The sequence below is a fragment of the Hemicordylus capensis genome, chromosome 2 (assembly GCF_027244095.1).
Source record: "Hemicordylus capensis ecotype Gifberg chromosome 2, rHemCap1.1.pri, whole genome shotgun sequence".
NCBI classification, from domain to species: Eukaryota; Metazoa; Chordata; class Lepidosauria; order Squamata; family Cordylidae; genus Hemicordylus; species Hemicordylus capensis.
In genome coordinates this window covers 52,866,904-52,888,969 of record NC_069658.1, presented here as the reverse complement: position 1 = coordinate 52,888,969, position 22,066 = coordinate 52,866,904, and the positions used below count along the sequence as shown (strand labels likewise).

The following is a 22,066-nucleotide window of genomic DNA, read 5'->3' as shown; positions in this document are numbered from 1 at the left end:
GTAAACTAGTATTTTTATTGAAGCTCTTTCTCTTGAATACTTTAATTATTGTCTGCACAATACCCTTGTGAATGAATCCATGTAGTGGTGTACTCTTTGGATTGGAGCCATGCACACTACAGTTTTCTTCTTTAGTTTATGGCTAATCTAAATACTGAGGTGTGAAAGGTCATCTAGCCAGAGGCAATCCACAACCATGTCAATCCTTCATATGATTCACTGCTGTTATTGGGATTAGTATGAGTTCTTCAAACTGCATTTGGGTGCCCAGACTTGAGTTTCTTCTTCTCTTTCAAAGTTTTTCTTCTCAGTCTAAAGTCCTCTATCAAAATAGTGGAGTAACACCCTTTTTTTCTCACACAGTGTGGGACCTCATACTTTACCATGGGTTGTGTCCGAAAACTTGCTCCTAGACAGGACTTGATTGGACAGCCTTCTTTCCTAGCGGTAGCAGGACCCTCCCAGTTTCTCTCCTGTCTTGCTCCAAGACAGGTGTGCCTTGAGGGAGCTCCCGCTCCCATGCCTCTCATCTCCCACGCCTCTAGTCTTATCTTCTTTCTACTCTCCAGTTGGGTGAGATGCTCCTTCTCCTCTGGAATTCTGTTAGCTTCTGATTTGTAAGGGGAATGTTTCTCATTCAAAATTTGGCAAACTTCAAATATGTTTGGATGATTTGATTCAGCTCTAAGTGTGTTAAAATGGGCTTTTAACTTTCTGTTTCCAATTGTCTAGCATGTTGAACTCTTATTTCTAAATTAGTATATCTAGGCTTCTCATGGGGTGACTTCCATATTTAAGTCATAATGCTTTAGGTTTCTTTCTTTCATTTCAAACTACTGTTGGCAGACATCTTGATGTGTTAATGAAAGGGAGGGTTAAGTTGTCTGTTTTTGGGAATCTGATTATGTATAAAGAACAGCCTTGTTTTACCAAATTGTTGTTGCCTGGATCTTCTTTTAGCAAAATAGGCAACTATCTTCCCTTAGCAATAGCAATAGCAATAGCACTTACATTTATATACTGCTCTATAGCTGGAAGCTCTCTAAGCGGTTTGCAATGATTTAGCATATTGCCCCCCAACATTCTGGGTACTCATTTTACTGACCTCGGAAGGATGGAAGGCTGAGTCAACCTTGAGCCCCTGGCCAGGATCGAACTTGTAACCTTCTGGTTACAGGGCGGCAGTTTTTCCACTGCGCCACCAGGGGCTCTCTCTGGTGGACCTTAATCCTTGGTTCTGTGTTTGAGTAGCCTTATCTTTGCTTTTATTAGCAAAAGATGTTTTATTATTATTCACTGGGCTATCATACTGTCCTGGCCACTCAAATGTTATACTTCTAACCATTTAGTGCCCACAGTGTTTCAAAATAGAATCTTACTCTTCAGGCCAAGCTCATTGGGGCCTGCAGTAGGTGCTGATTTTGCTGATAAGAAATAAACATCATGTCCCTGGAGAAGCTGAAACATGCTACATAGGAAACTGCCTTCTACCGAATCAGAGCATTGGTCCATTTAGCTCAATATTGTCTACACAGACTGGCAGTGGTTTCTCCAAGGTTGCAGGCAGGAGTCTCTCTCAGCCCTATCTTGGAGATACCAAGGAGGGAACTTTGAATCTCATGCTTTTCCTAGAGTGGCCCCATAGACAACTGCTTATGGACAAGCTGCTTGGAGAAGTACAGCATACCACCTGTTCTTTGGATCCTTGCCCAACATGGCTGATTTCATCTTTCAGGGAGGTTTTTGAAACTGGCCTGGTTGATATCATTAATACCTCATTGAGGGAAGGTAGGATGCCACTTTCTTTGAAGAAGGCAGTGGTTAGACCCCCTCTTAAGAAGCCCAGGTTGGATCCCCTGGTGATGGATAATTATAGGCCAGCCTCCCATGGCTGGTAAGATGATTGGTGGTGGCTGACCAGCTCCAAGTGGTCTTGGAGGAAACTGATTATCTAGATACATTTCAAACTGGCTTTAGGGTGGGCTATGGGGTTGAGATGACCTTGGTTGGCCTGATAGATGACATCCACCACGGAATTGACAGAGGAAGTGTGACTCTGCTTTTGAACCTCTCAGTGGCTTTTGGTACCATTGACCATGGTATCCTTCTGGATCGCCTGAGGGATTTGGGGAAAGGAGGCACAATTTTACAGTGGTTCTGCTCCTATGTCTCGGGTAGATTTCAGATGGTGGCACTTGATGACAGTTGCTCTTCAGAATGGGAGCTACTTTATGTAGCCCCCTAGGGCTCAATTCTGTCATCAATGCTTTTTAAACATCTACATGAAACAGCTGGTGAGGTCATCAGGGAATATGGTGCTGGGTATTATCAATATGCTGAATGACACCCATACCTATTTCTCTTTGTCATCGATATCAGGAAATGGCACTAGCCCCTTAACTGCCTGCCTACAGGCAGTAATGGGCTGGATGAGGGATATGAAGCTGAATCTAAGCAAGATGGAGGCGCTTGGGGGTCATAACCTGCAAGACGGGATAGAACCTCTTGTTCTGGATGGGGTTACATTCCTCCATAAAGAACAGGTCCATAGCTTGGGAGTGCTCTTGGACCTGGGTGCCTCAGCCTGAGGCAGTGGCCAGGAGCGCTTTTTACCCGCTGTGATTGATTCGACAACCCAGTCCCTTTTTTGAGGAGAGTGACCTGAAAGCAGTGGTATACCAGTTGGTAACCTCCAGGTTGGACTACTGCAATGCGCTCCATGTAGGGCTGCCTTTGTACGTAGTTCAGAAATTTTAGTTAGTGCAAAGTGTGGCAACCAGATTGGTTTTTGGGGGTATCCTGGAGAGACCACATTATGCTTATCCTGATCTAATTCTTCTAGTGCATTATCTTCTCTTAACAGTTTTATGCAGGCAGAAGAAGGTTAACCCAAACCTGGTAGTTCTCCCAGGTGTGTTTGTATGAGAATTCTGCTGCATTTAAAATATGCAGCATTAAACATATTATATGTATACATTTTAAATATATCATATAAATATATTTGAAATATATTTAAGTATATTTAAATATCATAAAGGCCAATTGTAGTAATAACTTCCTGCTGTGGTACAACTGAGATTTTGATGGGAGAGCAGGGTACTTGTTTTGCATGGTGCATGCAAAAAGTTCACACATCCACTTTTCTCTGGAGATGCGAACTTTCGGTATGGTAGCATTCTGAAACAGTACCCCAAACATGAAATTTTAGATGGCAACTCTGAGAGAATGCGTGTTTTCAAACGAGACAATATGAAATACATCTCATTGAGTTCACTACCTGGCTTCTTAAACTGATCTGTTGGTATGACATTTTGATATTTCTGCTGTACACAACTTTTTGGGGGTGGTACGTTTTGTACAACTCCCGTTCTACAAATGTTCAAGATTTGGCCCTTGAACAATATAACTTTTAATCTCTTAATTCAGCAGTTGCCTTTAAATAACAAAGAATATTATAATTATAATTATATTTATATTTATATCCTGCTCTTCCTCCAAGGAGCCCAGAGCGGTGTACTACATACTTGAGTTTCTCTTTCACAACAAACCTGCGAAGTAGGTTAGGCTGAGAGAGAAGTGACTGGCCCAGAGTTACCCAGCTAGTATCATGGCTGAATGGGGATTTGAACTCGGGTCTCCCAGGTCCTAGTCCAGCACTCTAACCACTACACCACGCTGGCGCTTAGCGTAGAATAGTAGAATATTATTAGAATAGTAGCAGCAGGTGAAAATCTTATTACCATGCAATTACCAAAGCTATATCTTTTTAGAAATGCCTTCCAGTTTCTTGCAGTTGATAACCTTCTGCCTCAGCTATCTGTTAAAAGGATGAAACTACTTCTAGATAGTCCTAGTATACATGATGAAAAATTATTATAGGTATTCATATATGGGCTTTTCATGTGCACTTGATCTTGGAAGGAAAAAAAATCCATGCTTTTTCCTAATTAGTGTGGCTTGTTCTCTTCTTTAACTAATTAAACTGAAGAATGAGTTGGAAAACTTTTAGTTCTTGATCAGATAACTTCTACTGAAAACGTGCTAATGCAGACAAAACTTACCTTGAGATATTTGGTCTCTTCACTTGATGTTTGTGTTCATTTGTAAGCCATGCCACATGTAGTTTCCTGCTTTCCACCTTGGGAATACACATAATGAATTCCATGATCATCTGGCATTCTAGGATTATCTCATGGCATTGATTGTTTGTATTATGATCATGTAGGTTGTTGCTCAGGCAAACGTTAGTCTGCTTGAGCTGCTTGTGCAGATTCTGTAGCTGCCAATTCTGTGAAGACTATGTAGGCATAAGACTCCTATGGTTGTCTCTCAAAGTACTGGTATGTTTCAGTTTATTTATTTATTTATTTATTTTATTTAACACACTTCTATACTGCCCCAGACTCATGACTCTGGGCGGTTTACAACAAACAAAAGCTAAAAAATTATTATTATTATTATTATTATTATTATTATTATTATTATTATTTATTCAATTTCTATACTGCCCTTCCAAAAGTGGCTCAGGGTGGTTTACACAGAGAAATAATAAATAAATAAGATAAGATGGATCCCTGTCCCCAAAGGGCTCACAATTTAAAAGAAACATCAGGACACCAGCAACAGTCACTGGAGGTACTGTGCTGGGGTGGATAGGGCCAATTACTCTCCACCTGCTAAATAAAGAGAATCATCCAGTTAAAAGGTGCCTCTTTGACAAGTTAGCAGGAGTGACAATGTATATCAAAGAAGGGATAGATTCCAATAAGCTAGAAAAGCTGGGTGGACTGGAGTCCTCCACAGAAACATTATGGGTAACATTATGAGGTCTGAAAGGAAATGTGTTACTAGGGGTGTGCTATTGGCCTCTGGATCAAAGTGTTGAGAGTGACCCGGAGTTGGAGAAACATATATGAGAGGCGTCAAAGAGAGACAGGGCAGTAATAATGGGCGACTTCAACTACCCACACATAGAGTGGGTAAATTCATATTCTGAGAGGCCAAATTTCTAAACATGTGCCTTAGAACAGTTAGTGACGGAACCAACCAGAGAGATGGCGACCTTGGTCTTAATCCTGAGTGGTGCCCAGGACCTCGTGCAAGATGTCAGAGTTGCAGAACCATTGGGTAGCAGTGACCGTAGTGTGATCCAGTTCAGCATATATGCAAGTGGAGAATTGTCAAAGAAGTCCAACACAGATGCGTTGGACTTCAGAAGAGGAAACCTCTCAAAAATGAGGGGACTGGTAAAAAGGAAAGGGAAAGTCAGGAGGGTCAAATCACTCCAGAAAGCATGGAATTTATTTAAAACCACAATACTAGAAGCACAATTGGAATGTATACCCAGAAGGAGGAAAGGTACCACCAAGTTCAGGAGGATGCCAGCATGGCTAACAAGTAGAGTCAGGGAAGCTATAAAAGGGAAGAAGACTTCCTTCAGAAAATGGAAGCCCTGCCCAAATTAAGAAAACAGGAAGGAACATAAACTCTGGCAAAAGAAATGCAAGGAGACAATAAGGGATGCAAAAAGAGAGTTTGAGGAGCATATAGCTAGAAGTGTCAAGGAGAATAACAAAAATTTCTTTAAATACATCAGAAGTAGAAAACCTGCCAGAGAAGCGGTTGGCCCCTTAGATGATGATGGTGTGAAAGGGATTATTAAGGAGGATAAAAAGATTGCAGAGAAGCTGAATGAGTTCTTTGCAGCTGTCTTCACACCAGAGAATACTGACCATATACCCCTTCAGGAATTGAGCTTTTCAGGTTTCACGGCTGAAGAACTGGGCCAATTTGATGTGACAAGGAAAGATGTACTAAACTTGTCTTGAAGAATTAAAAATTAACAAATTTCCAGGGCTAGATGACATCCACCTATGAGTTCTGAAGGAACTCAAATATGAAATTGCTGATCTCCTAGCAGAAATATGTAACTTGTCTTTACAATTAGGCTCTGCACCAGAGGACTGGAAAGTGGCCAATGTGACTCTGATTTTTAAAAAGGGATCCTGGGGGATCTGGGAAATTACAGGCCGGTCAGCTTAACTTTGGTGCTGGGTAAATAGATGAAAAGCATACTTAAAGACAAAATTGTTAAACATATAGAAGAAAAAGCACTGTTGAAGGAGAAGCAGCATGGCTTCTGCAAGGGAAAATCTTGTCTCACTAACCTTTTGGAGTTCTTTTGAGAGTGTCAGCAGTCATGTGGATAAAGGTGATCCAGTTGACATAGTATACTTGGACTTCCAAAAAGCTTCTGACAAAGTTCCACACCAAAGGATCTTGAATAAACTTAGCAGTCATGGAATAAGGGGACAGGTTCATGTGTGGATTGGTAACTGGTTGAAGGACAGAAAACAGGGTAGGAATAAATGGACAGTTTTCACAATGGAGGTAGTTAGGAAGTGGGGTCCCCCAGAGATCAGTACTGTGACTAGTGCTCTTTAACTTGTTCATAAATGATCTAGAAGTTGGGGTAAGCAGTGAAGTGATCGAATTTTCAGATGACACTAAACTGTTTAGGGTAGTGAAATCCACAACAGATTGTGAGGAACTCCAAAAAGATCTCTCCAAACTGGAGGAGTGGGCGACAAAATAGCAAATGTGGTTCCGTGTAAGCCAGTGTAAATTGCTGCACATTGGAACAAAAAACTCCCACTTCACATATACGCTGATGGGATCTGAGCTGTCGGTGATTGACCACGAGAGAGATTTTGAGGTCATGGTAGTCAGCTCATTGAAAATGTCAGGCTAATTCCATGATAGGAGTCATTAGAAAGGGGATTGAAAACAAAAATGCTAATATTATAATGCCCTTATACAAATCTGTAGTGCTGTCACATCTGGAGTACTACGTACAGCTTTTGTCACCGTATCTTAAGAAGAATATTGTAGAATGGAACAGGTGCAGGAGACAGCAACCAAGATGATCAGGGATCTGGAGCACCTTCCTTATGATGCAAGACTACAGCACCTGGGGCCCTTTAGATTAGAAAAGAGGCGACTAAGGGGAGGCATGATCGAGGTGTATAAAATTATGCATAGACTGGAGATGGTGGACAGAGAATTTTTTCTCCCTCTCACTACACTAGAACCAGGGGACACCCCATGAAACTGAAGGTTGGGAAATTTAGAACCAACTAGAGGAAGTACTTTTTCACATAGTGCATAATTAATTTATGGAATTCTTTGCCATGGGTTGTGGTGATGGCCATCAGCTTGGGTGATTTTAAAAGTGGCTTAGACAAATTCATGAAGGACAGATCTATCAATGGCTACTAGTCTGGTGGCTGTGGGCCACCTCCAGCCTCAGAGGCACGATGCCTCTCAATACCAGTTGCAGGGGAGCAACAGCAGGAGTGAGGGCATGCCCTCACCTCTTGCCCGTGAGCTTATCAGAGGCATCTGGTGAGCCACTGTGTAAACATGATGCTGGACTAGATGGGCCTTGGGCCTGATCCAGCGGGGCTGTTCCTAAGTTCTTACGTTCTTAACTAATAATGTCTGCTCATGTATGTGTCATGCCTGCACTTGTGTTTTACTGAAAGATTGGGAATAGCTTTCCCAGCAATGTACTGTCATGGTTGTAATAAGAAATCTGGGGAATTTGGTGCTTGAGCATGTGCATGGGAGATTCTAGCTCCTTTCCTCCCTGGCATCTCCAAGATAGGGTTGAGAAAGATTCCTTCCTGCAACCTTGGAGGAGCCACTGCCAGTCTGTGTAGATAATACTGAGCTTGATGGACTGGTGGTATGATTATGGCATGGCAGCTCCCTATGTTTCTATGTTCTCCATATACTTTTATTCTCTCTTTAATATCTGTAATAGTCCTGCCTCTTCCAGACCTCCTCTGGGAAGCCTTCAATAAATATGTGAAGGGTCATGATTTTAGAGATTTTTACCTTCAGAGGAGGGAACTGAGGAATCATCTTGATTATGCAGAACAAAGATCAGTGGCATCACTAGACACTTCCTGCTTCTTAAAAGAGATTTGTATGTGAAGATGAGCACCATCCTCAAACCACTAGGTGAATTTCCATATGTTAGAATAGTTCCATATGCTAACATGAACTTTGTCCTGACTTGACCACCTGTTTGGGATGGTGAATGGTGAATATTGCTTCTGCCAGATGTCAACAATGTGTAGGCTGTATTTTCCTTCACTTGTTTTATTTATTTGATTGATTGATTGATTGATTGATTGATTGATTTCATTTCTATACCGCCCTTCCAAAAATGGCTCAGGCCAGTTTACACAGAGAAATAACAAATGAGATGGAACCCTGTACCCAAAGGGCTCACAATCTAAAAAGAAACGTTAGATATCAGCAAAGTCACTGGAGGTACTGTGCTATGTGTGGATAGGGCCAGTTACTCTCCCCTTGCTAAATAAAGAGAATCACCACATTAAAAGATGCCTCTTTGCCAAGTTAACAGTACTTGTAGTTCTGCTGACTAATATACTGAGAGGTACCAGAAGTGTGAAGGAATGAAACTGTTTCTGTCATGTTGAAACTTTTTTCCCTCGCTTCATAAGGTGATGTGAAATGGTTGCCTGGGAAGTGTGTCATCTTTGGTCTTGATATTGGAGTCAGTCAGTTTTAGTTCCCAAAGAATTATTTTGTAGTTCAGCACTAGGAAGATAAGAAAAAGGACAGTTCATGTAGGAGCTTCAGAAGATCTCATTCTCCCAGGAGGTTCAAAAAGTCCAGGAAACAAAGGGTTTTGTGCAAACAAAAGCTTAAACTTGCCCTTTTAACTGGTCACAGTCTTGGAGGGAAAGTCCAAGTCAGACTACTGAAGCCAGAATGAGACCAAGCCAGATGAGAGAATACTGAAGAACTGGCTGCTGAAGAAAGGCAAGGTGCCAAGTTTTTTTTTTTTAAAGTGATTTGTAAGATATTGAGTTAAAACATGGCTGAAGTAGGATATGATCATGAATTAGTTTATTTTGATGCATTTCTACATTGTTGTTCTTGTATTCCTACTGTTATGAGCTACAGGTCAAATATTGTTAGAATTGTTCTTGATGTACAAACTTGATTACTACGTGCTTTTCCTAGTGCAAGATTCAAATGTAGTACCAATGCTCAACTAACAAGCAGGAGGTTGCTGGTTCGAATCTAGGCCAGTATGTTTCCCAGACTATGGGAAACACCTATATCGGGCAGCAGTGATATAGGAAGATGCTGAAAGGCATCATCTTGTACTGAGTTGGAGGAAGCAATGGTAAACTCCTCCGGTATTCTACCAAAGAAAAAATCAGGGCTCTGTGGGCGCCAGGAGTCGAAATTGACTTGACGGCACACTTTACCAATGAAATTATTCAGACTTAAGTTAGTTGTGATTAACTTAGTCTGGATCCTATCTATTGCCTTTGATTTTTTTTAAACTTACATTTATTTACCTTGGCCTCTGAAACATTTCCACCCCAAATCTAACTGCTAACCCAGACTACTCGGTAGAACTACACTGGCAGAGTTTGATCATTCTTTTCTAAGATTGTAGGTATGTCTGGAAGCAACAAGGGGGCGTGGGGATGTTTGGAAGCAACGAGGGGGTGGAGGGATAAAAAATTCGTCTTGGTGGCAGTGGTGAAGACCATAGGGAGGGGAGAGCAAGAATAGAATTAGTATATTGATTTTCTCTCCCTTCCACTCACAATGCAGGCTACTATCTCTCCCATAACAAGGAGAGACAGTCATTTGCTGACATGCAAACTAATGTTGCATGCACTAAAAATGTTTCAGATGTGCAACAAGGGAGAGGTGATTTTTGCAGATCCTCCCTTCCCTCTGGGTCCTTCAGAGTCCCATAGACCTCGGGCATATTTTCAGAAGGCACAGAAGACCAGGGTGGATTTGATTTAAATCAAACTGATTTAAATCACGATTTAAATCACGATTTAAATCACTAGGAGGGTGGATAAAAATTAAAAAAATCCGATTTAAATTAAAAAAATCCGATTTAAATTAAAAAAATCCGATTTAAATCAAAAAAATCCGATTTAAATCAAAAAAATCCGATTTGATTTGTGCTGAACATACTGCTCAGCACAGCTGTAGGGAGTGGTAGGCTCTTCTTGTCCCCCTGGCAAGGAACCAAATAAGCCCTCTGTGAACCACCGGGTGGTGGAACGTGGAGGTGGCACTGGGAAGAAGTGGTGGTGGTGGCAGTGTTGCTGGGGGTGGAATCTGCACTGCTAGGCTGCGTACCAGCCCCCTCCTCCTTGTCGTCTGTACCTAGACTCTTCTCCTAAGCACGCCTAATGTGCTCAACCAGGAGGTCCCTCCACCTGGGCAGCTGGGCAGAGGTGAAAGCTCTGCCCTTCATCCTTGGGTTGCAGATGCATGCCAGGACATGCCATACAGATGCACTCAAGGGTGTCGTGAGCTGTTCCACTACCCCAGTCCTCAGCTGACCTGCCAGGGTGACGGTGTCTCCAGTGGTCAGGGTGACGTGGAGATTACCCATGGTTTTTTCAATGAGAAGATCAGTGGGCAAAGCCTGGCTCAGCGTAGCTGCTTCAGTACACAGTCGTCTGGGGGCCCCACTGCCTGGAGGGGCCCCCCAGAGACACCTCACATCACTCCCCATTGCCCCCTGCCCAGCCCCAAGGCCCCTCAGCCACTTGCCCTGTTCGTCCTCTCTCCTGCTTGTTCTCCTGGCTGGCAATCTAAGCAGCGGACAAGTTGCTAGAGTTCCTTCTTTCCCTGCCTCTCAGCTGATCAGCAGGTGAGCAGGGCTTCCAGAGAGGTCTCAGTGTAGGCCTCACTGAAGCCTGAACTCGAGTAGGCCGGCAGGCCCCAAGCAAGCGAGGAAGGAGGCAGGCAGAGTGGCCACCACAGTTCTCTGCAGCAGACCCTCTGCCCAGGCCAGCCAGCCCAGCCATGGCCAGGTAGAATGTGAATTCCATTTTGTGGTTCCCCCCCCCCCCCCGAATATATAGGGATCTGCTTGCCATAGGGCATGATATGGTGGGGGGGGGGGAGACTGAGAATATTTTTCCAACACATTGGAAAATTTGATGGCTTAAAAAAAAAAAACTATCTAAAAAGTCCTATAAGAGGCTTGTTTCATGGCAGAAAATTACAAAAACTTCTGGAACAAACAATATTCATTCATTCATTTATAAATGCACTTATGTTCAAGTTCTGCAACACAGAAGGTCTGAGTGAGAATTGTGAAGCATGTGTTGTGCTTCTATTTTATTTTATTTTTCTTGTGTGTGAACTGCTCCCCAATAACTCGCAGGGACTTCAGAGTAAATCTGGCCAACATGTGAATGCAGCACCTCCATTCCAGAGGAGATGTGTATTAAAGGGCTTTAAAAGCCTCGTGTGAAAAACCTCCTGGAATCAAACTTTACTGAATTTGTTCAGAATTCTGAGAAAAAATACATAGGCTCACACTACATGGTTGAAAGTCTCCTTTGCTAATCTGCAGCAAGGGGCCCATTTTAATAATTAGTGTTTCTAGTGTGTTCTAGGCATTAAAAGTAGCACAAATATATAGTACTCAATGTATATCACTATATATTGTGAAGTGTCGGAGTGTGTATTCAGTGAAATTATTTCCAGGCAGCATACCTATTTTGAAATATCAGACTTAAATCCTTGGGATCCTGGGGTGTGTGGAGGCCCTGGACTTTGAAAGGGGGCATTTTAAAATCTCATCTCTGGGCCCACTCCAACCTTGCTACGCCCCTGTGCCTGTTGCATGATTAGAATCTGTGTTTTTTCATCTTGTTGTAAAATGTAAATACCTCGCCAGACCCTGATTCAGATTGCAGAAGAGGAAATCCTCCCTGGGCTGCTATTTTGCGTTATGGGGAAAGAATACTGTTTGGCTCTGAGTGGGATGTGACCTATTCCACCACCATTTGCAACAGAAGCCTCAGCTAATGGGAAGGGATCCTCCTTTGTTTTGCTGGAACACAGGTTGGCTAGCAGTACCACTCTCTACCTCTCTTTTCACACTACATGAGTAGCTGAGTGGGAGTTGGGTGAGCAGAGCAAGCAAGAGAAGAGACCCACTATCACTTGAACATTGTTCTGATTCCCATTTAAAGTAATGTCTTTGTAGAGGATAGGGGGGGCACATATTAAAAAGTATCACCCTTTGTCCACCTTCTACTTTTGCAATCATTTCCCCAAATGGGATAGACAAGGGCGTGAGGGGAGAGAAAAGCAATATTCATGCCCTGTCTTCTGCATCCCCCCCACCCTTTCGGATCTCTGACTGGTTTCAGGGAGATAGTTGACAACTGGGAAACTACTAATTGTTGATCCCAAGAGAAGGTAAATGTGCTACAGTTACCGAGTCAGCACATTATTCTTTGAGAGATTGTATTTATTAAAATACAAAAGTACCCCAAAGTTTGCAGGGTATTATTAGCCCAGAAAGACTAGTTACTGTGCCATCTAGTAGAACTGAAATACAAAATATATAACTTTATCCTACGTAAAATCCTTCAAAATCATTGGGACTGCAGTTGTTGAGAATCAGAGTTCCCACTATATTTGCTTGACATGTAGAAAAGAGAAGAAAATCCTGTGCTACAGCTGATAGTGACTACTGGTTCTGCATGTAGGTCAGTCTCCTGCCATTCCCTAGAGTCCTGCTTGGGAAGTAGCAGCCTTTACTTCTTTTAAACTGAGTATGTGTTCTTTCTCTCCTACTGTCATATAGGCGTGGCACGCTACTCTTCTCATCCTGTAATACCTTTGGGAATAGAAAGGAGGAAGATGGGGAAAGGCAGAAGCTCACGAGGAAGAGGAGGGAGGGCTACTTTCTTCCAGGGTGGATTTGATTTAAATCAAACTGATTTAAATCATGATTTAAATCTCTAGCAGGGTGGATAAAAATCAAAAAAATCTGATTAAAATAAAAAAAATCCAATTTAAATCAAAAAAATTGGATTTTTTTGATTTAAATCGGATTTTTTTGATTTAAATCGGATTTTTTTTATTTTTATCCACCCTGCTAGTGATTTAAATCGTGATTTAAATCAGTTTGATTTAAATCAAATCCACCCTGCTTTCTTCTCTCTTGTGCATTCCTCTAATCTTGTAAACTGAACTGGAAAGAACAGGGAGAGGGTAGACTTCTTTTTTTCAGCTTCCACTGTACAAGTTATCCTGAAAACCAAACTTGGGAAGAGCAGCTGCAAGTAAGGACTTAATCTGAGAAAAAGTCTTGAATAGGCTACGATGTGTGTACTATCAAAGAAATTATGTGGACTCAATACATGTATAGACAAACTGAAACTGGATCAAGTGACATTTTAGTTTTAGCAGTGGTGATCATACCTCCTGGAAGTAATAGTCTGGAAGTACCCTCACAGAAAGGTATGATACATATTCATTTAGTAGCCAGTATTTGGATAATTATTGTAACTCTTATATTAATATGTTGATTTGTTTCTGTGAAATTCATAACATACATCATGATGACACTGTGTAAAATAAGCAAATACCCTTAAGTCAGTGTTCTTCACTGTAGGGCCCAGGAGCCAGTGGCAGCTCCCATCAATCCATAGTGCAGCTCCCTGACTAATTTATTGGTCAAAGCTCTAATTTATTGCTCTGCAGACTCCCCCGGCACCAAGCAGAGATGACCATTCTTACCACTCTGTACTGTACTTTGCTGTTCTTTACTATCAGTGCTGTACTGGTGGTGTGGGAGTGTTCCTATAAAGGAAATAGAGGCCTCTTGAGCCAATGTACCATTTTGGAAGGTGTGCACAGAGTGCTGAGAGCTTTTCTCCTAGAGCTCCTAAGAGAGGGCACCGTCTCTCTTAAAGGGCTCTCCCAGCACTGAGAAAAGCACAGTACTGTGCAGAGGTCAGCACAGTAGGAAATAACTCTCACACTGAAGGGTTCCCCCCCCCCCCGCAAGTGGCCCTGCACTTAAAAAACAGTGAAAATCACTGCCATTGATAAATTGAATTAAGTTGTCATTGAAGACATAAAATCAAGGTTATCTGTCTTGTGTTGGAGAATTACCGCCTGAAATTGACTAGGTAGAAATCATCTACTGATGACTTTACTTGGTGAACAATCAAGTTGAAAATTACCAAAATGATAAGCTTTCCTGATTTTTTTTTCTGTTGTGGCAATGTAGATGATAACTATTTGGTATTTATCACTACTGGAGTAGCAGCAAGTAGTCTTGCATTTAGTATTTTCCTCTTATTTTTGTCATGCTTTTGAGGACCATTCGAAAGTACTTTGTAGACTACAGGTGGTCCATGGGTTCATAACTGAAGACACAAGTGTAGTAAAATAACTGGTTGAATGTATTCTGGATGCTGATGCTGAACATAGACATGCCCCAAAGAAAGAAGGATGCAGTTTTCAGATTCTTGGGAATTCTTGTTTAGAAAACAGAGGATCCTCAATACTTTCATTTGGTATTGCTGCTTTTTGTTGCATTTTAATTTATGACTCCATTAGCTAAAGCTTTATTCTGTGTTAATGTTGAAGCATTTTGGTGAACTTTCCAGTGCTGGCTTGAGCACAGTAATCCTCTCCTTCGCCAGCATAAGTTCCCAGCCTGGATTCAACAACACCGCTTATTCTTTTTCCACATGCACAGGCTTAGGTGTATGTTGCTCTGCTTGGCTTTCAGTTTATAACTCTTACTAATAATGCTGCTTGCAATATTTCTTCTCATCCCATAAATCAGTCTTGCAAAAATACATTCATATTGTCCATATTGTATCTTCATGTAGTGAATAAGAGACTAGAATATCTGAAGGCTTTTCCCTCTGCATGAAAACATATTTCATTGTTTGCAAGAGCAAAATGAAAAGCTGAAGCAGGCAGGAAAACACATGAACTTAGCAAGATTCCAGTAGTAGTGTAGCCAGAAAAACTAGTTCTGTGCTTTGAACAATTGCTTCAGCTAGCTGCTCTCTGGCTGCTGGATAGAAAATCTTGCAGTTTTCTAAGTGCAATAAATTGACTGGAAAATATTAAATATTGGAAAGGCTGAAAACCATGTTTTGACTTAAAGAGATGTTAATTTGTAAACAAAAAACAAAAACCTACAGAAAATGCTTAAGATGGAAATGCATAAGGTAGTCTCCTTGATGTGCAAGCTGTTGGTGAACTTATAGCATTTCATAGCATAAACAGATGTAATTCATTCATTTTTGCTGCTTCTGAAATCCATAGTTTGGTTACATAAAACTGTATAAATTCCTTGCCAAAAAATATTCCTTTCTAGATAACTTGCCTACCTTGAGGTGGGAGTGGCGGGGGGGGGGGGAGAAACCACATATCTATAGTTTTTTCACTGCTTATGTGAGACCTTATATAGGACAGTGTAGCACACAGCATAGAACTGGGCCATCAGCAGTGGTGACCACATGTCTCCTGCCCTAAACCACTTTCTGTGTGATCTTTAAATTCCCCCTTTAGCCTATGACATTTCTTACTATTTGCACCCTGTATTCGAACTACAGATCAGAATAGGCACTTTGTATGGCAAGTTAGACAGAAGTTTCCGTTTTGAGGGGGAAAGTAGATTATTTTGCTATCCATCAAAAAGCTGTGAATAAAAATAAGTAGGGATGTGCCCGAACCGGTTCGGAGGCCATGCTGGAGGCCTCCAAACTGGTCTGGTTCCGAGCCGGTCCAGCAGTTCGGCACAGAGGGGAGCTGTAGCTTTAAGGGCGGGGGGGTAGTACTCACACACACACCCCGCCGCTCTTCCCCTTCCGGCGCTGTGTTATTTTCCAAAGTTTCTGGGGCAGCAGCGTTCCTCCCTGCCGCCCCTGCCCCCGTCGTTAGCCCACAAGAGCCGATGTAAAGAGCACGCATGCGCCCGTTCCGGCGCGTGTGTGCACCCGCCGCCCCGCGCGCGCTCCACATACGTCACACGTCGACGTGGGGCAGAATGTGGTTGACTGTTCCAAGTCTCTGAGGATCAGAGTTCTTTTTTTCTCTCTCTCCCCCCCCCCCCCCCAATAATGTTCTGATGGGGAAAAGAACAGTTTCTAGTAACTGAAGATTCCTCTCTTGTACTCTTCCGTATGTAGGATGTTAAATCACATTGAAATGCAAAATGCTCTTCTAGTTTCAACCAGTCTCATGACATGATGATTTCATAATCTCTTCATAGCTTTGATCAATGTGGGTCAAAGTCAGTGTTTCAGTGTTTATGTGAATGTTTTTTAATTGGAACTGATACATTTTCAGTATTAAGTATTGTTATAGTGACTAGGTTCTAAATACTTCTAATCAGCATAAAATTCACTTTGTGAGTTGAGTTCCTTATGCCGATTTTATAGAAACTGAAGATAAACAAGTAGAATCGCCAGCTTTTTTCTGGTAGGACCTTTGTATTTTTTAATGGTTCCATAATGAGTTGAAATATAACATGTGGCATTTTATTGAATTCCCATACTGGAAATATCTTGTTGAATTTCTTCCTGCCGGGTAGCTCTTAGACAAACAAATCCAGCAACGGGGGCGGGAGGGGGAGTGCACCTATTCACAAATATAGCCACCTTAAGTGGTGCAGTGGGGAAATGCTTGACTAACAAGCAGAAGGTTGCCGGTTTGAATTCCCACTGCTACTATATTGGGCAGCAGCACTATAGGAAGATACTTAAAGGCATCATCTCATACTGCGTGGGAAGAGGCAGTGGTAAACCCCTCCTGTATTCTACCAAAGAAAACCACAGGGTCTGTGGGTGCCAGGAGTCAAAATTGACTTGATGGCACACTTTACCTTTATTCACAAATATAACTGCTTCTGTGAGAGAGATCATGAAGGCCTTTGGCTGCTATTCAGATTAAATTAAATTTGTTGATCAATTCCTTCATTGTTTAATTTTTTTTTAGTTTACATATTTGAAAACAATCTGAAAACAATCACTCTTAAATTTAGAATTTTAACTAAGATTGTGTACACGAAGTTGCCTACTAGAACATAATTTTTTCTGAATAAGCATAATGGACCAAATGGTCCATTTGGTTCAGTAATATCTAGCTTGACTACCAGTAGATCTCTAGAATTTAGCGCAGCTGATTGGTGGGGGTGGGTGGGTGTGTAAGAGGGAGTGCTATTTTGGACTGTTCCCACTAAGCAGTTTAATTCTTCTCAATATATTTTATGCCCCTCCTTTGATAATCCCCCCACTTTTGGGAGGAGTTACAATTGTTTAATAAGAACACAGTCTTGATTTGATTTAGTGACCATCACATGCATGGATTGGCTAGTTTAGATGAATCTGGATAATTACCATTATAAGAAATGTGGGACTAAAAGTACTAAGAATTCAGATGGTTTCATGTTTAGTGACTCTACTTAGAAATATCTAGTATTGCTATAATTATAGATATGTAGTATTGTTTACTGTAAGCATAGCTTTGTGTGGATAAATATAGATTAATAGTAGCTGAACTGTTATGAACTAACTGGGCATATGTCCAAGATAATAAAATATTGACAGACTCTGATATTTGCATAATGGCATTCTTAGCTTTGGTGTGATTTTGTTCACATATATAGTTGGAAAAAGTTAGGAATGTAGATGAAGCAGCACTTACTGTTCTAGTGAACTTCTTTTTTGATAGTACATACTTAAGACTATAAATGTCGGAGTACATTGGTAATTTAGAATTTTGCAAATCACATTTTCAATAGTAACTTTTTTCTTTTTTTCAGGTTAGCACTGTATGTATATGAATATCTGCTCCATGTAGGAGCACAGAAATCTGCGCAGACATTTTTATCAGAGGTACGTTTCCTATCACATTGATCTCTTCCACAATTCTAGATAATCAGTTTCACACCTTTTAAAAAGGGTTCAGTCCATTCTCTGTGACTGCTTGTTCCACTTAAGTAAGCTTACCTCATCTTTGGTGTGCATCCCTTCACTCTGCTGAGATTTCTATCTTTGGTAAGGATCAGAAGGGGAGAACCTATATATGCAGCAGCCATGGTGCTGTGTTACTGTAACTGGAAACTCTACCTATGCACTGTGGCTGCTTTTCCGTGTTGTCTTGGCCATGGCCACTCTCCTGGAAGGGACTTTTACTTGCCACAGGTAACCAGGTAAGGGCTTAATTACAAATTTGATTGAAACCAAATATAATAATAATAATTCAAGTATTTGGTAACCGCATTAAAAGTACATCAGTTTTTTCTTTACTCTAGCAAGTGAGCTTCACTTGCTTGTCAATCTTGTTTCTAGAAGGTGGGGGAAATGTTGGCTTTGTCTTTAAGTTTGGCATCTTCAGTTTTCATCAGTGTTGGGCACAGCAAGAAGGAAGATAGCTTGTGTAGTGAGGAGATGTGTGTTCTTCAGTTGCGGCCTTGTGAATTCATTGCAGGGGTCAAGAGGGATTTAGTCTTCAACTTTAGCTCTTTTTGACTGGTTCCGGTTGGTATGCGGAGGCAGAAGAATTTTCTCTGCTAATACTACAACTCAGAATTGCCCAGTGGAATTCTTCAGCAGTAGGTCAGAACAGATAAAACAGAGTACTGTTTTGCACTATATAGATTCAGCTTAAGGAATTTACTATTACAAGCTGAGGGCCACTAGCTTAGATGGCTTAAAGTTAGACACATGGAGGCTAGGTCAGTCAATGGCTGTTTGCTATTATGACTAAGTAGATGAGAAGGCAATATATCTCTGAATACTAGATGCAGTTGATAAGGGGTAGATGTCTTTATGCCTTGCTTGTAAGGTTCTCTGAGACTCCAGATGTCCGCTGTTGATAACAGGATGCTAGACTAGATGGACCAACATCAGATCATATGGCAAAATTGATTAAAATGTGCAGTAGTAATAGCATTATCAGTAAAATATACAGAAAACAAATAGATATTTGGCGGGAGGGTCTGATGGAATTAAAATTTAATTATCATCTTTGGACTGAATGGAAAAGAACTATCACTACTTGTGTTCTTTTTAGATAAGATGGGAAAAAAACATCACACTGGGCGAACCCCCAGGATTCTTACACTCTTGGTGGTGGTAAGTATTTTGAAATTTACAGAAATTTTGTTTTTGCATCTAAAATGTTAGGCCTCACAAAAATGAGATTTTGTACAAAATCACTGAAATCTATCATTGCTCAGCTGAAACAAATGTGGGCAACATTTAAAGATAAATTGACAGCTGGCTTCTTCTTAAAGACAAAGATTTGCATAATTATTCTTGTTCATGTTCTCTCTCTCTCTCTCATATATATTTGTAGACCACCCCAAACCTGTGTGTCTCGGAGGTTTAAAACAACATGAAAAAAATTAAAAATGAGAACCTTAAAACAATTTAAAATGACAGTCAAATTAAACAGCTTGGGTGAAAAAATGAGTCTTTTGTGACTTTTAAAATGTCAGAGATGGGAAGGCTCTTATTTCAGCAGGGAGTGCATTGCAGAGTCCCGGGGCAGCAACAGAGAAGGCCTATCTCTGTGTAGCCACCGTACAAGCTGATGGCAACTGCAGATGAACCTCTCCAGATGATCTCAATGGGTGATGGGACTCATGGCAAAGAAGATGGTCTCTTAAATATCCAGGGCCCGTGTTGTTTAGGGCTTTATAGGTTATAACCAGCAACTTGTATTTTGCCCAGAAACTTATTGGTAGCCAGTGTAGCCAGTTTTAGTATAGGAGTAATATGATCTCTCCTAGATGACCCTGGCTGCCGCATTCTGTACCAACTGCAGTTTCCAGACTACATACAAAGGCAGCCCCACACAGAGCACATTGGTGTAGTCAAGTCTAGAGGTTACCAGCATATGTATCACTGTTCTGAGGTGGTTTATCTTAAGAAATGGATGCAGCTGGTGGCATCCTGTGGCCACCACCTCAACCTGGAACACCAGGGAGAGGTTTGGTTCCAGAAGCACTCCCAAACTGCATACCTATTCCTTCTGAGGAAGTGTGACCCCATCCAGAACTGGCAGATCAAAATTGTTTCCTAAGTTCTGACCCTGCACAATAAGTACCTCATTCTTACCTGGATTCAGTCTGTTTGTTATCCCTCATCCAACTCATCACTGCCCCCAGGCAGGCATTTATGGAGGTTAAGAACATAAGAACAGCCCTGCTGGATCAGGCCCAAGGCCTATCAAGTCCAGCATCCTGTTTCGCATAGTGGCCCACCAGATGCACTCCCTCAGAGAAGCATGTATAATATCTATGCAATCTTTTACAATAATGCCCTCTGCCAGATAGTATAAGCCATGTCGGACAAGAATCAAGAGAACAGGACATACCATTTCAAGAAGCTTGTCCACATCCTCAGGAGTCACAAACTGAAACTGATCCAGCCTAACAACATAATAGGAGTTGCTGGACACCTTTGCATTAGACACTGCAGTAATTGTGTGGTTTGAGTCTGTCAGCCTGAAAACAAGATTTTATCCACAAAGAATTCATTTAAAACATCACAGTGGTTCCACATTATGATTCAGGGGAGGAGGGGCATGTATTAGTCCTCCCACAACAACTGAACAACTCCGCTGGATGTGTGCTTGTGGAAACAATATGGGCACTGCCCATATTGCAGCAAAGAATCACTTCTTAGCTGCATGTATCGCCTGAGTATAGATCTTCAAATGTGCTCTATGTTGTAATCTATTGGATTCGTGTTGAGTCTTTTTCCACTTGCACTCCAGTCGTCTACCATGTCACTTCATCCCCCATAGCTGTTCTTTATATCAAAGGGCCATTGGGTCGGAGATGACACTTAGGAGCGATCATGTCGACTGCTCTGGTGAGTTTGCTGTTCCAGTTCTCCATCAAGGCATCAATAGGATCACCGATAGAGTCAACACTAAATCGTTCCAGGGCTTCTTAGAATCCTATTGGATCTAATATCCTTCAAAGGCGGACCATCCTGATAGGCCCCTCACCCTTGCAGAGGTGGGATGTGGTTGTGAGTCCAACCTTAAACAGATTATGTACTGTTCATGATAATGGTAAACCACAGGAGCCCCCAACCAACGGAACACCACCCTGATCAGAGTAAAAGACCAGATCAAGCATGTGACCAGATCAACAAGTTTAGTTTCCCGTCTTCAAAATATCCAAGTCTTCAAAATAATAGACTTCACTTGAAAAAGAGTCCTTTTTTTTCCTCTGGGGTTTAATCAAAAAAACTTCCCTTCTTCCCACAAGAAAGATTTTTTTTTAAAAAGTAGTTTAATCTGGTTTAATCTTAATGTTAGAATAGATTCTACAGAAGGGCCTGCCAACAAATTATCAGGTTTGACATATATTTTTGATTCATATTACGCCAACAGAAGGGGGGATGACAGCCCACTTCATGAGCTTTTTGTGTGCATAAACAGACTCCCATATGTATAGGAGTATCCACAGTAACAATGGGGGGGGGGGAAGAGCTTAGTGCGCACATTCTGGGGTGGGGGTGGGGGCAGAGCTGCACACATCCCTCTGTGGGGTTGGTCCCATCACAGAATGGAAACTTTGCACAGGAGCACATCGAAGCACCTTCCATCACAGCTGTAGAATACTGTCTGATAACTTGGGAGCAGGCACCCTAATGAATTTCTAATTAATCTGCCTACTTAGTGATGATGAAGCTTTGAAGCAACCATTGGAGACACAGCATGGATCTCCTGGAACTATGTGCTAGATTTTGCTGCTATTGTTGATTTGCCACCTTGGCCACCTGTATTGGGCCTATGATGGCATGATCTATAGTACATGATCTATTCGACCAAATCCCTACTACATGACATCAAAACCATGTTTGTTATTATTCATTTCCTTATTTTAGGAAATGAACAGAAATACTTTAAGAAAGCCTTTAAAATTATTTGCATTACTTTGCTCATCAGAGTTGGCCTTCTCAGTAGCTGTTCCTGAGTTATGGAACACATTCCCTACTGGGATGAGTGGTCTGACTTCTGTCTGCCTTTAAGAGGGCCTAAAACTCCTCTTTTCACCCAAGTGTTTGGAGATGTTTAATCTAGTCTGTATCTTAACTATCAAGATAATGTTTTAAATGTTCTTAATCCTTAAGTACTGTGTTTTAACATTTTGTTTCCACCTAGAAACTGGTTGTATATAAATGTAATA

The 22,066-nt window shown here is 41.4% G+C and overlaps 1 protein-coding gene across 15 annotated transcripts in view; it reads left to right on the top strand.

Annotated features, from left to right (window-relative positions):
- Positions 1-22,066, top strand: part of SSBP2 (single stranded DNA binding protein 2) — a 210,574-nt gene that overhangs the window by 41,869 nt on the left and 146,639 nt on the right. For all 15 annotated transcript variants that reach the window (XM_053288736.1, XM_053288741.1, XM_053288747.1 and 12 more), the window contains exons 2-3: positions 17,678-17,750; positions 18,931-18,992. In XM_053288736.1, the coding sequence (XP_053144711.1) occupies positions 17,678-17,750; positions 18,931-18,992 (135 nt within the window). The remainder of the gene's footprint in view (positions 1-17,677; positions 17,751-18,930; positions 18,993-22,066) is intronic.